This window comes from Acyrthosiphon pisum, chromosome A1, assembly GCF_005508785.2.
Source record: "Acyrthosiphon pisum isolate AL4f chromosome A1, pea_aphid_22Mar2018_4r6ur, whole genome shotgun sequence".
Classification (NCBI taxonomy): Eukaryota; Metazoa; Arthropoda; class Insecta; order Hemiptera; family Aphididae; genus Acyrthosiphon; species Acyrthosiphon pisum.
In genome coordinates this window covers 25,708,432-25,727,475 of record NC_042494.1, presented here as the reverse complement: position 1 = coordinate 25,727,475, position 19,044 = coordinate 25,708,432, and the positions used below count along the sequence as shown (strand labels likewise).

At 28.2% G+C, this 19,044-nt stretch overlaps 1 protein-coding gene across 1 annotated transcript; it reads left to right on the top strand.

Annotated features, from left to right (window-relative positions):
- The first annotated feature begins 2,739 nt into the window (after positions 1-2,739).
- Positions 2,740-18,419, top strand: LOC100165955 (2,3-bisphosphoglycerate-dependent phosphoglycerate mutase). The gene is made up of 5 exons (XM_029486852.1): positions 2,740-2,884; positions 14,004-14,108; positions 14,587-14,819; positions 17,848-18,118; positions 18,201-18,419. The coding sequence occupies exons 2-5, from the start codon at positions 14,006-14,008 to the stop codon at positions 18,362-18,364; spliced, it is 771 nt and encodes a 256-aa protein (XP_029342712.1). The 5' UTR covers positions 2,740-2,884; positions 14,004-14,005; the 3' UTR covers positions 18,365-18,419.
- The last annotated feature ends 625 nt before the right edge of the window (positions 18,420-19,044 follow it).

Sequence of the window (19,044 nt, the reverse complement as noted above, 5' to 3'; positions counted from 1 at the left end):
TATGTGAATTTCTTCGACACTTTCCAATAACATTTGTTAATAGAAAATTATCATTAATTGTTGAATCAATATAAGTCAGCTCTTCACAGCCAAATTTGCTATCATTTTTAATAAATCATACATTAATTTAAAATGTAAGTACAATGTACATATATGTGAAATCCATTGTAATTATAAAAGTAATTCAATTTTAAGACACTAATGTTTCGTATTAATAAGTTTAAACTTTTATTTAATGTATTAATAGTTAAAAATTATAAATAAATAAAATTATGTTAATTTTTTAGCACATATTTATGTATACCAAGTACATGAGCTTTTGATATAATAAATACATATAAATCTAAGCCTTACATATTACTATATCAGAAGCCGTGATAAAAATATAATCAATTACAACGGAACACTATTACATCCAATCACTGTAAATAATCACTGCGTGAACTTCAATAAACTATGACGTATAATAAAAAACGATTAAAATATGAAAGTATGTTAATGTTAATTAATACAAATCGACCGTATTAAGTGTTATAATGATTTGATCATTGTACTTTGTATTAATATTAGTAGTCGATCCGGTAATGAATCTTTGACTGTTTTTAAAATATACCTAAACATTAATTATAGAGATATTATGTCCACTCCAAATGATGGTTATCCACAAACACGATTCAATTTCGAAAACGTTGGCGCTTGCTACTATATGAGGCACATTATGCGAATGGGGAGGGATAACGTCGTGTCGTTGTGTCGATAGAAAAAATTAATACTTAAATAATTACGGAAACGATTATAATAAATATTATGCCGATGTGCATAAATTATAAATGGCGGTCGATATTATTATATATTTACAATAGGTATAACATATTTTAATTATTGATCGCTGTGCATTTTTTATCGGTGGATTATATTCTTGTATACACAAAGAGTATACCTATATACGTGACTACATGTTGATATAATATCATAATATACTGAGATACTAATTAATGACGAGTAGTTGATATCGTGGTCGGGTGTCGAGAGGGGAACGGATCAGTTTAACTACATCGCAATGTACGCATGGAACGTGCCGGTGAAAGGGAAGAATTTTCACGATAGAGAAAGTGTGATAAGACGTGACAGCACACGAAGCCGGATTAGCGCCGATGGAACTTCTCGGTGAATTTCTCTGCGTGTCCTTCAGAAAACTGCAAATCCTGTGGGAAACCGATATGGCGTTCGGACGAAAAACTGATAGGTAATGGATATCTGTGATATAATAAATTGTTCGAATCACGCCGAAGCTGCAGGAAATATCTGAGAGCTGTTTCTATCAATACAGCCCACGCACACACACACACACACACACACACACACACACACACACACACACACACACACACACACACACACACACACACACACACACACACACACATACACACATTCGCCAGTGGCGCAACCACCGGTTGGGTGCGAGGTGGGGTCCAACTGTCCAAGGACTACAAAATATCTATTATTATCGTAAGATTAAAAAAAAGTGTATATATAATTTTAGTGTGAAACTAATTTATTATGAAGTCCAAAATCAGAAAAATACTACCAACCGTTGCTATAGAAATTACCACGCTCAATTTACAAAATATAAAAAAAAAGGTAAAAAAAAATAAAAAAATTGGATTTTTGATTAATTTTACGTTTGACATTCTCCGGGGGTCCGGACCCCGAGTCCACCGCTTCGGAGCGCTACTAACACCCACACACCCACATCCACTCATACTTTCTCACTCACTCTCTCTCTCTCTCTCTCTATCTCTCACACACACACACACACACACACATACACACACATACGCATACGCACACTGACGATTTTCGACACGATCCGTGTCGGTCTGTCTGACGTTGTGGCACTCAGCGGCCTGCGCGGAGGCGGCTGCGGTGTTTCGGTGTGATCGACCCGACAAAACGAGCGTGGTGCGAGTGTGCGTCCGTGTATTTACGTTTTGTTCGGCGGCGGCGCCACGCGACAATACCACCGAGCTCCGCGATTTCGTATCGTGCGTGAACGTGTGCGTGTGCGTGTGCGTGCGCGCATCAAACACTGCGAGGTGGCGGCATCCCTTATACGTCGAAAAAGAGCAAGATATTTCGTCAGCACGAATTTTTACTGCGCACCGTTTTTTAAACATTCCGACATCCCTCCACTGTGCGGCCGCCGACGCCATCTCGCAGACACACCACCGCATACCTTATATACACGGTGTACATTTCATTCACGAAACGAACAATAATAATATAATCCACGCCGTTTCCGGTGCGTTGTGTATGTGCGTGTTGTATAGTACTATACCTATTATACAATAAAATATAGTGCATGTATAATAATATGTCCGAGGACACCCGTTAAAACCGCACTCAGCGCGCGGCGCTGCAGCGATAGCACATACTACGCGCGCACCAAAAGTCGGTCGTCGGCCACCCGGTTTCTTCCCCTCTCCACGGGTAACATTATTCCCCCGCACTCGCTGACATCTCCTACCGCCATCACACGTCGGTTAGGATGGCATACAGGTAAAACTTCCCCCGGAAAAACGAATTCGGGGAAGTGGGGAGGCCCTCCCCGCCTAAGGCACAATTGCGCCGTGCATGTCCGTCTGCAGTGATCGGTGCAACGGCCGCGCGGTGCAGATCCGTATTCGAGAAAAAAACCAACAACAACAACAACAACAACAACAGCAGCAGCCATAACAACAACGGCGCACCAGTACAGCAGCAGACCTAGAGCCAAAACACGCGGTGCGTGTACACAAAACGCCACTGCCACCGCCGCCGTCTACGAACATCAGCAGCAGCACCAGCAGGCCGTCGGCTGTGCCGTGCTATTATAACTTCGGTACGGCCGTCCACGTTTAGACGTTTAGTGTTGGAACTGCCCTGGTGTGCAAGCGAACGGCAAGGCGGCGGCGCGCTGCGACCCGCGCGCGCACAAACACACGCACACTCACACACACACGCAAGCGCGCGATCGGCGCACGCACACACACATACACGGCCACGATATATTATTATATCAGTAGTGCTCTATCGCAAGTAGGTGGTAAACATTACACATTGTTTTGTTTTTGATATTTCAGTTTGTTTTTAAGTTTTTTTTTAGTTCTGTATGCGTTTTTATTTCTGTTAGTGTAATTATTATTTGTAATTAATGTAATTTTATTATTCATTACTTTTATTATTATTTTTTTATTACTTTTATTTATTTAATTGTTTACGCCGTACATAGTATATATATATATATTATATATATCATATAATATATATATAGCCATATTATAGGTACGTACCTCATACGAAAATAATATAATATTACCTACTCATAATATTTAGGTAGGTACTCTAAACGTTTGCTTAATTGCTCTTTGCTTTGCCTATTATTTAATCACTATCGTTAATTTTTACTGCAATATTATAATATCAGTTATCGTATCGTAGTATTTTTATTATTATTGCTATTCGTACGACCGTATTTGATGTTTTCACATTTTACTATGCATGATATTATTGTACCCGCCCGCCTGTCTCGTTGCAGTCGTCTCGGTCTGCAGCGTGCGTGTGCTTGGAACAATAATTCACGTTTATGGATATTAAGTACACAATATTATATCGTACGTGTGTGCGTGATGTGTAAAATTATGTCGATGACCGATGTGGTTCACGTTTTTTTTTTCTGCGTCTTGGTCTTATCTCCGTCGACGTAACCAAAAAATAACAACAAAGTCGTTGTCGCTTGTCGAATAATAATAATATTATATTGATCCCGTCGCCGTGTCTCGCACCGTGTCAGACTGCTTGGAGTGTGGGCACACGCAGTAAAAATATGTTTCGGCCGCGTATTGTTTTGGCGCCAATTGTTAATCAAAATCTCCGACGACGATAACGGCGCCGACACTTTAATTTTTCCGTCACGATCGATTCACCGTGTTCCGACGTTGCTATTCGACACTACAACAACAACAACAACAATAATAATAATAATAATATAACATTATGGGAACGCAATCAATAATCATAATTTATTATTATTATTTCGAATCTTGATATTTTTTTATTCGCTTTCTGTCGCATTGCTGTTATCGTTATGTTATCCGCTCTTCCGTTCAGTTCTTCTCCCATTGCCGACTGCGCTACAAAGTGACAGACATGTAACCACGGACATCGCTATAATAATAATAATAATATCGACCCGTTTACCGAATATCTGCGATATCCTCCGACGCGACGATAGATTTGCTCAAACACCGCCGAGTCGGTGCGCAAATAAATCATTTTTAAGGACCGTGCGCCATGCACATAATACACCATTATCATGCGCGCCCACCCAATTGTTGCGGGCACGGCGAAGTGTACATTAACTACATTCTATACATAATATAATTCCTACTTTATTACGCGTTCAACGAGTATTACGACTTGCTCTTCTTCTCGCAAACCATCGACATTGCAAATCTTACGCTCAGAATGAACTATTGTACCCTACTGTGTAATTTTTAACCGCAGTATAATGTGAATTGACCAGCTATTAATTATTATCAAATTTAAAGGCGAGAATATTAACTTATTAATACTTAAATTTATTCTAAAGCGAGTTATGAGCGTTTAAAAATTGTAAATGCTATGTAAAATCTAAAGTGCTCATGATTTGCTTCAAAATTAAAATATTAAAACAAGCCTGGTCTCCGGATAATATTCTTACCTCTATATTCTATAATACCTAAGTAAGCCAATTCACTGTAATGTTAAAAATTACAGTGTAAGAGATCATTTTGAATTTTTAACGGATTTTTAACGATCAATTTGCCGTGTTAGTGGGACGATATTAGTAGGATGGAGATAACGCTATTTGCGTGTATAACGTCCTTTTAATGGTTGATGCGTAAATTATGTAGACCATTGGTATCAGAACTCTGGTACGTTAAAAAAAATCTAAATCTAATCTATGAAACAGTGCAATTTCGACTTATATAATAATTATGTGGGTTTCCTAAGATATTTTGGCAAATATTTTTCTCGACAATCCTGACGGTGTAAGATAATAATATATAATACAATTATTGTCTTTATACCAGTTAATTTTTTTATGCGCCAATATTAGGTATTTAATAGGTAGGTGCCTCTGTTATGTAATCATTATTTTTCTTGAACGTTTTTTATATTTTATTCATCCAGAAAAAGGTATTAAAAGCAAGAATACTACTAAAATAATCGTTTCTAGTACTTCCATAAAATAAAATAATCTAGTATCTATGCTTGGTTTTGATTGGCAAATTAAAACAAAACTTAAAATAACAATTTATACCATATAATAATGTATTAATGTAACATTAAAGTGTATTAATTTAATCGTACATGGAGATTACAAGAAAAAATTTTGAACTTAAACTTTTTTACATAATTTTAATTTAAGTACCAGTGCATACTGCATTGTAATACAAACGAGAATAATTTTTAATTATTATCTTCGTTTGTATACATTTATAATGTCAACGATAGTATTATGAAAACGCGCATACTCGTCTAGTATAATAGGTATTGTATGAATAACCATAACCACAATCTTATCTATACTGTTGTGTTTTGTCTTTAGTAAGTACACTGTAGTCTGTAGATATATTATGGAAAGGCATTTAATAGTAAAATAGGTACCTACAAACATAAATATTTGATTCAATAGAATTTTTCAATTGTAATAGAAGTAGTAAGTATTAACTTGGAAGTATAGGAATACATGTATAATATGATCACGTATTCACGTATTGACCAAACTATATTAATATTGTGAACTTTCAAAGCGCAAACAGGTAAATCATTATTATAATATTGTTTGTTGAAAATTGAAATGTTATGGTTCTTTTTAGTTCCAAAATAAGTAATATAAATATTTAATAGTAATATACCAACATAAGATTATTCTTTAATGAAATTAAATATAATATAATATAATAATTAAGAATGAAAAAAGTGCATTCTATATATTATATTTGTATCATAAATTCATATGGATAAACAATTTTTTATAGTACATGTATTATAATAGTTTTCCATAATATTATGATTTTTATGTACAAATTATCAAACGAATTGAACAATTATAAATCTATATTATGAAGTAATTGAATGAATCAAATCGATTTGTTTTTCAGAACAGGTAAATTAACAATTTTATTAAAATAATAATGAAATGAAACTTACTTTGATTCGTTATATGAATAATATTGTCGAGTAGGTACCTATCTATATTTTTTTAAAGTAAATATTAAAGTACTTATAGAAAATAAATTATGTTTAAGTAATAATAATTAGGTTATAGATAAAAGTAACAGTTGAAAATCTGGGTTGATATTAAGTTATATTTAAATGACATAAAATATTAAAATTATATACCAAAATAACGTCACTGCATGGTTCTTACTTCTTAGTTCTTTCACCACGCCTTCAAGTCTTGTTAATGTATTAAATAAATAAATATCTTCACTATCTTCACAATTTTTATTTTTAAATTTGGTAGATAAAACTTCAACTACAAAGGTTTTTAGACTACATAAACTTCTTAAGACTTTCGTACTACATAATATTATTACAGATTGTAAATCGAACGAAAAAATAATAATAATATACATAAATAAAATATTGTATAGGTATTGAGTATGTAAAATAATATCACTTTGGCTTACTGTTTTCATTGATATCTACATAAACTATACATTAATTTATCTCTTTATAACTAATTTGTATAAAAGCATTATAATTCTAAATACGAGATAAGAGTTAAATTCATAAGTAAGTTTGTTTGACAACATTTTGTTTTATATTGATAATTATTTATCTAAAGCTATAATATTACCAACATAATATCGCTATTGAATTTCTAAAATGTTTTTTTATAATAAATAAAAAACTAAGTTATTCGTGTTAATTAATTCGATAGTTAGGTAGTTTGTCATAAAAAACGTAAATTAGATTGAATACAATTCGGCAATAATAATGTCATTATCACTTACGTAATTCTATTTTAGTTTTTAGTTTTTACAACACAATCATAAAAATTGCAGATCAGACAAATTTTATTTTATTACATATATACAAATACTACGGGTAATTTTCATAATTATTTGTATTACAATTTATAAATAAACCTATTAAACTATTTCTACATTCAACTATACACTATTCCGTTAGTTTTGGTAATATTATTACAAAAAAATGTTCATAGTTTTAAAGCAAGTACTTACATAAATTGCATTTTGTTTGTATTATTGCCAGTGTTCGCAAATATACCATGGTATTTTTATTCTAATTCAACCAAAAATGAAAACATATTTTGTGAACTAATAAAAAAGTTTGTTTCGAGGTGCATTTATAATAAGCCGGTATTAATTATTCAATTTGAGTGAAAAAAAATTCAAAGTACCTATATAGTATAGGTATAGTTATAGTATAGTTATTATATAAAATTTTAATAAAACATGATACTTTGGGAACCCTGTAACGATTAAAGAAATTATTTGTGCAGTTTTTTTTATGTTACGACTTAAGGATATGTAATCAAATTCATGTGTATATTATAAAACCACAATATCAATTTAAATCGTACGTATAGTGTGTGAGGGAGAGAGAGAGAGAGAGGAAAAGAGAGGCAAATGCCTCCGGCAGAACAGGGTTCTAAAGTAGATAGGTGTTGTATATAAGTGATGACAATTTAAACTTTAAATTTGTTTTTATATATTAAATAAGGATTTAGGATACTGCTTCATTTCATGTTTCAAAGAAATTATTAAACGTAGGTACTACTTATTTTGATTTTCTTTACAACAAAGAAAAAAATGTTTATTTTCTTGTTTATGAAGGTATAAATATATTTTAAGTAATTCATACATTGAATAGATTTATGTCTTCCAGAATTTTATCATTAAAGTATTTAAATAATTTAATAATAAAACTTATATTTATCACATAATTATCAACGTTTATACTTTATAAGTTCATCATGGTGTCAGTTAATTATTGAAAATATATAATTCCTAATTTCTATGATCTGTTTCTTTGCTAGTTGGTTATTTTAACTTATGTTTTAATACGAGTATATATATCTGTATAATTTATCTATATATTATTTAATGATTATTTGGAGAAGAACTTATTTAAAATACTATGAATAGGTACAGACAATACAGTTTTTTTCCCATAAAATGATCGAAAAGTTAATTAATATATTATGAATGTTTACATTTATCGCGAGGATTACTCTTTTACAGTTTACTTATTATTGAAATACTTTGGTAAAAATTGTATACAAATTTAAGTATAATTCAATTATTTTATCATGGCCAAAACTAATTAAAGATCTAAATTAAACTGTATGTAATGCGTATTAAATTTAAAAACTCATCGACAAAAACCTTAATTTTATTATTTTGTTATAAGAATACACGAAGTGTTCTTACATTCCTATAGGATTAATAATATTATGTAATTTATATAAAAATGGAGCTTTCATGAAAATCACATACGAGGGTATTTAAGTATTTTGATGTATTAGATAATTATGTTGCAATTTTCATACTATATTATAATATATCACAGATGTAAGTTAAATTGTAAGTAGGTATACATATTGTTAGAAAATTGTAAAAGCAGAACAACTTACTAATTATGTTTATAAATACATAGTCTATAAGTCATGTTTATAAATAATCGATTTATTAGTCAATGGTAAGAAAATGATAATCAGTTATAATAAGTTTATCGGTATACCTTTGGCAGACCATTCTTTGACACTTTGCCAAAGGTATACTAATAGGTACATAATAATATGTATATAATACAAATATATAATTTTATTTAAGGAAGGGATTTTATTAACTTATTTGCTAGTAGAGGTACCTACGTTTATTTCTGAAATATTTATGGAAGATACTCCAGGGCTATAGCCTATTATCTTATTTACATTAAATCATTGCAATTAAATTATTTTGTGAGATTTTATAGTCGCAATAATATAATTTATATTTGGAATTGAAAATATTGAACTTTATCTTCTAACTATTACAGTCGATATTTTACTATGGTGGACATTTTTATCTTATTTTTCGATTCTTTCAATGTTGTTTTAAGAAAATATAAACAGAAACACAAAACCATAAAAAAATATTAAGTTACTGCTCTTATAATACGGCCCAAGTGCGACGTACTCTGCACTGTAGGACATAGTGGTCAGAGGCACAGTTCATTGCATTCTATAGATACAGGTATAGATACAGAATTATATTGTATGGTCATTTGATATTTAAATAATATTATTTATATTTTTGTCCTGTGTAAAACATGTATTGTTAAAATGGATTGAATAAAAAGTATTCATTTTTAATTTCAAGTTTTCATAGTGGGTCGTATTTTCAAGCTATAACTTAGATTATATTATATAATTATATATATTACATATAAGTCATTTTAAGAAATATATGACGAAATACGTAGTTAAATGATTAATTTTGTATAAGATTTGTTAGTGTCTTAAAACGTGTATCACTTTCCTATTTACTATTCAGTATATTTAGAAACAAAAAAGATTTATGACTAGATAAATGTATGATACACCTAAACTCACAACGTAATTTCTAATGTAAATAATATTATTATTTTTAATGAATTTTGAACAATATATCATAATATATGTGTTTAGATCTACATTATATAATACATGTTTGCTATTGATAAATGACAAATTCGTTGACACATTTTCATTTTGCTATCGTATTAGTGTATTACATAGTACATTTATTGAACGGTGTGTGTGAATGTGGTTATTAATAATGTTCAGGTATTAATTACTTTATTTTGCAGTTTATTGAATTATTTCAAAACTATGCAAATGAGTTGAGTTACAATACGATATTATAAGTTATTATTATTATTATTGTTATTATAATTTTTTTAATACACTGCAGTAATTCATTCAACCCGAGTCTGAGGAATTCCAAACGTCCTCGAACTCCTCTTATAATAATACGCCAGCTAATTTATCTCATCTCTTGATTACTGTAGTCAACTCCGTACTTCAAGACCGGCTTTCGTTCCCATACAATGATCCGTGGTATCCTTTACATTTAAAGCATTCCAACTGACAACAATTCAATCGTTTGTATATAATATATCATCGAAAATAACAACAATAACATCTGGAAATTGCATTTAAAAAAAGTCATTCAAAATTCGTATTCGATAGAAAACAAGTATTCTTAAATATATAAATAAATTAGGAACCATGTATTAGGTATTAAAAACAATTTTCAGATGTTCAAATGTTGATGCCGATTGGTGAATTTATGTAGATTGTAGGTATATTAAAAATGTGCACTATTAATTATTATACAAACATTTAATCTTTTCATCTTTATTTGAATTTGTATAGACGACCTTCGTTTTTTAAATTTAAAAATATGGCATAACGATGAGACTAGGTACTCGTAAAAATAAATATATTCTTCGACGCATCTTCGCTTGTTATGCGTCTGTATATCTTCGAATAGATTCTGAACGGATCGATAAAGTTTACAATTTCTCAATAATAGGTACCAGGTACCTAATATTTTTCCTAGAGTGTTTTATTGTTATAGTTATTGTGTATTTCATAGTAGCAGTAACATACCATGAACATCGCATTTTGTATACACTATAGTAAGTAGGTACTACCTATACGATGATTTGAGATCAGAAACTATCGCTCCAAGAAAATTGAAAATTAGTAAGACGGAAAATATTATGAATAATACGAACAGTGTTTAATTTATACTATTGATAGTAGTTAGTGTACTCTCAAACTCTCAAACTCACAAGTTACCACTACTTTATACTTAGTTTGTACCTATTAGATTCGTTGGTTTATTGCAACTTACTAAAATATTGCTAATTTTTAATATTGAGTTTTTAATACTATTTCTACAATTACGATTTTAGATATAAGTAAAACTTGTCAGTTGGGATATTTGAACAAATACCAATTCCTAATTTGTGAAGGGCTTTTACATTTGAATTGTCCATGAAATTATACATATTATGATCTTATAAAAAACAAAATAACAAAACATATTTTAATAATTAACATATTATTATATAGGTATAATATGTTTTTGTAAAGACTTGTTTTCTGTTAACATTTATGTACAAAACAAACCGTTACAAAAATGGTTGAATAAAAGGTATAATAATAAAAGTGGTACCTAACCCATATTATAAACCTTTATGATTAGTATGTACAACTATAAGTATATACACATTTTAGTCATGACTCATGATATTGATACTAACCAAAAGCCTGAAAAACATATTTGAATATAGGTACACTAAAATTAATAAAATCTGTTCAAAAACATATAATTATTATTGAAAAGTACAAGCTATTTTCAATGAGTCGGCTATATTTAATTTAACTAAATTTTTTTCCTTAAATTGTTATGATTTTTGTGTATTTTAGCAGAATTTAAACAATTTAATTTCAACGAATAAATAAAAGATATTTATAATTTATAACTTACTACCTACCTAACTAATTGTTTTGGGTATTATTTTATTATAAAGATTTATTAAAAAAAAAATATATTTTCTTTTTTGACCTACGTTATAAATTCAGAAGGATATTATATTAACATATTTATACAATAATAATTCATGATACAAAACACGTAAATGGAAAATAATAAAGATTAATAAATAAATGTATGATTTAATGAATTTTATGCTTTTACCCATCATGAAAAAAAAACTTCAATTTATAATTTTAATTGACGTGTCAGATTATTAAATAATTCTTGTATGCTTGTAGCAAAATACTATATAATATGTATGAATATGATTTAAGAAAAATGATGATGTAAATATTAAAACGATAAAACATATTGTATTGAAAACATCCATATTATATTTTATCATTCGATATTCTTGATGTTTATTTTAGTAACGATAATTAAAACAGGTTCATTATATTTTCGATTTAATATTATACATTATTTTCCGATCACTAATTAGTATTTAATTTTTATTGATTTTGTTGTTTTATGATATAAATTGTTTTATTTTATTAATTATAATATAAAATATCGTGTTCAATTCTCTAGAAACTATTTATTATTAATTTTATGTTTTGTACGTCGGTAATTTTTTCGTAATGAGAATTTTCATTTTTCCAATTAAATGTTCTCTACTTTGGCGTGAGAACTTCACCAAGTAATTGACTATATTTTAATTTATTGCATAGTAGATTGAAAAAACTCTGAATTTTTTATTACAATTACAATAATTGAGCTTTGGAGCCCACGAGAAAGCAGTTTAAAAATGTTTACATAATAAAATCACGTAAAGGTAATGGTTATTTACTACCTAATTTCTTATGTTGTGCGCATGATATTAATTTTGTGGTTGAAGAATGTTATTATTTTGTACAATATCTACACAACTCTTGTTAAAATATACACACATAATGAGTACTAAAATTCGTTTAAAAAAATTAACTAATTTCGATAGCCAATAATTGATTACAGTAATGCTTATTTCTACAAAATATCTTAAAAATTTTTTGAATTTAATTATTATAAAATCACTATTAATATTTACTAGCCAATAGGTTTAGGTATATTAATATATTGATAGTAATTAGTAGTATTATTTTATGCTCAATGAACATAATAATTATTATGCAATTCCATATTTAAAAAAATGCTTATTTTGCACTGAAAAGCCTACCTATAACCTATTACCATGCAATATTATGTTTTCATTTTTTTTACAACCTTTAGTTTATTGCAAACAAATTTAAAGCTTTATCGATGTAATATTGGAGTAATAAAAATTAATTATAATATTTTATAGTAATTACGTTATAAACTAATTATGAATTTCTAATCGAAAAATAATTTACAAATTTTAGGGATTTTGATGAATTTTGATTAAATTTGAACTTTAATGCATATAAAAAATAATCATGTCTATGTATCTTTAATATTTTTGAACTGATATTAAAGCATTTTATGAGGAGCCTTGCATTCAATTGTCAAACATTTTTACTAAGTAAAAAAGTTTTTATTGACAATAATTTAAAAAAAAATTTTTAAGTTTATAAATATTTCAAAAAGTTTTGAAAATGTTACCATACATGGAAAATGCTTATATAATTAATATTTTGGTTAAAATTTCAAGTGTCTACGGTTATTAGTTTGTTAGTTGGATCTAAGAAAAAATATTATATCATAATATATTTTAACTTAAATATGTTTTTGGGATACACAATAAAATAATTGTGATCGGTTTCGCGTAAGGATTTTTTTGTCATGGTTACTTATTATTAATTAGTTATTAACAAAATCATATTTATGATTCATAGATTTTCCTTGTAGAGTTGAAAAATATTGTTGAAAACTATCGAGTAGTTTGCTATAGTTTTATGTATTTACTTTGGTATAAAAAGTGATTCATTTTTATTTATTCTGGTGTTGAAAGGTAAGATATAACTTTATGACATTTTATAATAAAAATAGTGGAATTAGTACATTTAGTTAAAAATAGTATATTTATTATAATCTTAATTTCTTACTATACCTAATTATTAAATAATAATATTGTTGATATAATGATAATCTTATACATACCTATCTGAAAGTTAAAAGTTGAATCTCTTGTTTATCTTAGTGTAATAAAGTAGTTATTTTTAAAAAATAAATATGCTGATGTATGTGCCTATATCCGTGGTGCTACATAATACAAATTATCACTATCTCTGTCTATCTATAAGAAGGTCGCTTTAATTAAATAAAATCTGTGTCAAGTCTTGTATCATTCCCTTGCTGTACATTTATTTGTTGTTAAATGTCGAAATATATCGTTGTATATAATTAAAATTATTTTTTTGCTAATCTAATTTTGAAATTTAATAAAACAACAATTTTATTTTTGTAATATTCCAGAAATGACGGGAAGACGAATTGTAGTAATGGCCAGACATGGTGAGAGCGAATGGTCTAAAAACAATGTGTTTTGTGGATGGTACGATTCACATTTATCTGATCGAGGTAATTAAAGTTATATGCCTACTCAGTACTCATATAGGTACAAATTAATTTGATCTTAATAATATTAATTTATGATAGTAACTTCGAGATAGTTATAAAAGATAAATATTATAATTATTTTATCGTGTTAATAATTATAATTTATAAATTCAAAAACTATAACAGCAAATTAATATCACCTAAATATTTTATAAATGCATAACATATTTATTTTAATTCAATAATTTACAAAACTAAAAATGTTCTATTAAATATTGCTGTAATATATACCTGATATTAATTACAGTATGTATAATGCATACAAACGAAAATAAATTATTTACTTTAATATTATTAATTATTTTATGTACACAGTACATTTATTAATATTTCTTACATTATACATTATATTAGTTACTATTTTATCTTACTAATTGCATACATTTCATAAATTTATATAATTTAAAATGTATAATATATTATGTTTTTGGCGTATTAGGTATGAACGAAGCCCTCGAATGCGCAGAATTGTTGAAAGAATCAAATTATAAATTTGACAAAGCTTATACATCTCTGTTGACTAGAGCTCATCAGACTTTAAAAATAATTACTGAACACATTGGTCAGCCTACTTTGCCAGTAGAAGAATCATGGAGGCTAAACGAAAGACATTACGGAGCTTTGACAGGATTTAATAAAGCTGAATTAGCTGAAGAATATGGTGAAAGTCAGGTATTATATTTATGTGGTCACTTATATTTGTAATTATCAATAGTTTTATTAAAATCTTTATATGACCGAATTGTATTTATAACACTCAGTCTCATTATAACAAAGCAGTGGATTTGATGGGTAATCATGGGTTCATATATTTCTAGTGGGTACTAAAAAAATAACCAAGGAAATCGATCCGCTGTAGGTAGGTATAGATATAGATATTTGAGTGTATCTCGTCATCGATTACCTATACTTTGTCCAGCGAGAGAACGCACTGATTCTGTGCATCCTCCGCATCACCTTGCTATCGAAACCGGTTCTCCTGTGGTAGGGTTTTGCGTGGAAGGACCAGTTATGGTCGGTGCATGGCGCGTTTTCTCGCTGTACTATAGATCACTACAATAATGAATGTCTTAAACTTTAATTGAATGATATACAATTACATATGAAAAATGATTTTTAGTGGAAAAGATGGAGTCAGATGTCTCTATTTTTGAAGATATTTTATAATTTTTCAAACTCTTATTAGTATAGTTTATTTTTCAATTAGTAATAGGGTAGATCAAAATATTTTTTTTAAAAATACCCATTATATTAAAATATTTTATAGGTAAATAGGTATAAATAGAATCATATCGTACCTAGGTCTCTGCAATAATGGATTTATATATCGTATATTTATTGTTATTAACATTTATAAGTTCTAAGTCAATACCGATGTATCTATTAGAATGGCGTGAATAGGTTTGTGGTATAAATATCTTAAAATAAGTCTAAATATTTTGAAAATTTAGTTATGTATAGAAAATAATAATATAAGTCACTGCAATTAATATTTGTTGAATTACAACAAAATTACTAAAATCGTTAGAGGAAATATCGTTATTTATCATTTGTATATCCAATTTTTTTAAATTTTAAATTTTTAAACAGATGTTTTCAAAATAGAATTGTCACCTAGCTGACGCTGTTTGTAGTCAGTATGGGCCTTTTATTTTCAAATGCTCTTTTTTCCTGTGCTATTCTGCAGTTTATGTTTGTTTTGCTGCGATCATCTTCTGTTAGTTCCTTCCTAATTATTATGTAATTATTATGTTGTACTTGCGGTATTTTGTTAATTATTTATGTTTAATATGTTGAGTTGAATGGGTTTAGTTTAACTACAAACCATTTTTTTGTATACTTTTTATTAAGTTGCATTCCATACTTATTTTTTAGTATTCTATCTACCAATATTTGGATATTTTGTAGGTTTTCTTCTTTTTCCGCGAATCGTCTAATATGTCGTCCGCAAATCTAACACCTTCTTATATTTCTGTTCTCACCTCTTTCATTGCTTCTTCAATGTATAAATAGAACACCATCTTGTATTACAGCTGTTTGGTTTTTGATTATGTTATAGATAACTCTCCTATTGTTGTACTTCATTCCTATTCCCTTGAGAATTTTAAATAATTCATACCATTGTAGTCTAACAAAAAACTTTTTATAGATCTACAAAGGCGATGAAGGTTTTCTTGTTCCGTCTAATCCTTTTTTCTTATATTATCCTTAGTGCTAAAGTCACCACTCTAGTTTCTATATTTTTTCTAAATCCGAATTGGTCATCACCGAAATTTGCGTCTATAATTTTCTCCATTTTGTTCTTAATTGCTCTAGTTAGTATTTTTGATGCATACGAGTGTTAAGATTTAGGGTTCTTTGTTCTTCGAAGACCACGGTTCCCTTCGGCTTCTTCTTTGAAATTGCTATTATAAGGTCTTTGGTGAAATCTTCGTATATTTCCCCATATATACATTTCGTTGCATATTTTTCCGTGCTATGATGTTTTATCCATAAAATAATTTGTTTTATTGTTCGTGATTTTTTAAAATGTTATCTAAATTTGAATTTAAAATTTTTTAGTTATTCTTTTTTGAAATACAATGAAGTAACAAAATTTGATTTTTTCAAAAACTGATATTCCTTGAAATTCTTGAGATTTTTTGTACTACTTAAGAAGTCTCCCGTGGAGATACAAAATTCTATTTTTAAAATGAGAACACCCCTTTTCAACTGTAAATTATACAGTGAATACAGGATAATTTTTCTGAAAATGTTGACGTATCAGAATCAAAATTCGTACCTATGAGTACGTTTTAGTTATTTATCTTGGTGTTCTAAGAATATAAGACCTATATTAATAGGTTTATAAGATATGAAGGCTATAATGATTTGGAAATTTTAGTCATTAATATTAATCTATCAATATTAATAATTTGTAAAAATGGCCCATGTATAATAAATACTAGATCCAATTTGACGTCTATTTTATATTTTTATAAAACCATTTTTAAGGACTATTATTCTTTGTACAAATATTTTAACAACTAAGAAACTCTTAGAAAATTTGAAAATTTGAAAAAGGTACCTCAAAATTTTTAAAAACAAAAATTATCTACTAAATTATTTACGGTAGAAAAGGGGGTCTCATTTGAAAAACAAAAGTTTGTATCGCCAATGGACACTTCTGAATTAGTACAAAAAATTAAAGAATTTGAAAATATGGTCTGTTTTTGAGTATATTTACAAATTTCAAATACCAAAATATTTGAATAAATTCATTATTGAAAAAAAAAATAGGTAAATCAACCTGTCTACAATTATTAATACAGCTATTCGTAAATTAAAAAAATTTTTATTTTATGGACGTATTGAATTTATTTTTAATTTTAAATAATACAAAATATAAAGGTATATTTTGTTAGTTACGACATATAGGTAGGTGCTCATATTAGAAATTCAAATGCCTACAATAAATACATTACTTGTAAACTTTATGTATTAATTATAAAAAACATTTCTATTTGAAAAAATAATTTTTTTAATTATTTTATGATAAATATATCATTTATGTGTTAGCCTTATAAAACAACCATTGTTATAGGTTTTTGGAGATATTTCACTTTGAATTATTTGTTTTGTATAAATTCAAAATAAATTTACACCTGAATTATAACACATACATTTTTATGTAATTAACACATAATTTTGTTATTTTTAGGTACAGATTTGGAGAAGAAGTTTTGACGTTCTTCCACCTGTGATGGACAAGTCACATGCATATTATATGTCCATTTGGTGCCACCCAAAAATCGTGGCTCACTCATACACTTCAAGCGAAAAATTTCCTTCTACCGAATCACTTAAAGAGACGATGGAAAGGGTTATACCTTATTGGGATAATTTTATTGTGCCAAATATTAAACGAGGACAACGCGTTTTGATTGTTGCCCATGGTACGGTTTTGCGAAGTCTTATCAAGTATTTAGATGGTAAATATTATTTTTTGTTTTAATATTATGATAAAATATTAAATTCAATAATCATTACTGTTTAATTTTTTTTAAAAACCAGGAGTATCAGATAATGACATTTGCTCAATAAACATCCCTTCGGGTATTCCATTCGTTTACGAATTTGATGATGACATGAATGTTGTGTCTTCAAAAAAATTTTTGGGTGATAAAAAACGAATAGAGGAAGGAATAGCAAGAGCTGCATCAATCGGTTCTCATTAAACTGCCAATTATGAAATCGACTTCAGCAAATGACTATTTTTAATCTGAAATTTTGTCAGATTTTTGCTATTTAATTATTACGTTTTATTTAATTTTATAAGTTAATTTTTGAATATATAATTATTGATAAACTATTCTTTTTATAATAAAAATATATTATTAATAATTTAATGAAAAATGTTTGTTTGTGAGTTAAATGTATTGCAAAAAGGTAAAAGCATGATCGAAAATCAAAATATAGTTTTCTTTAAATTATATATAAAATAAATATTGTGTATCAATGTGGCTTAAAAATAATTACCTAACACTCGGTGTATAATGTGGGGGATTCTGGGGATACCATACAGCCACTTATTTTATAGTAATATTTTTCTAACCCCTGCTTATTTGTTTAAAATTACTCCATCATCCCTTTTAGATATTGAAATATTAATTGCTTACATAATCTGTGGCTCTTATTATGAACGATGTTGACTACATTTTTTTTACAAAAATATCTTTAAATAATCTTAATTTTATAAAATTGATGTTGTTTTCAAAAAATTTAATATTTGACAACGAAAGTCAACGAACCAAAGTCACTTAATATATAATTTTGCAGTATCTACAATATTATAATAGACTATCACGAAATACGAATCACTAATCAGTAATCACCAGTGGCGTACATACAGGGGGGG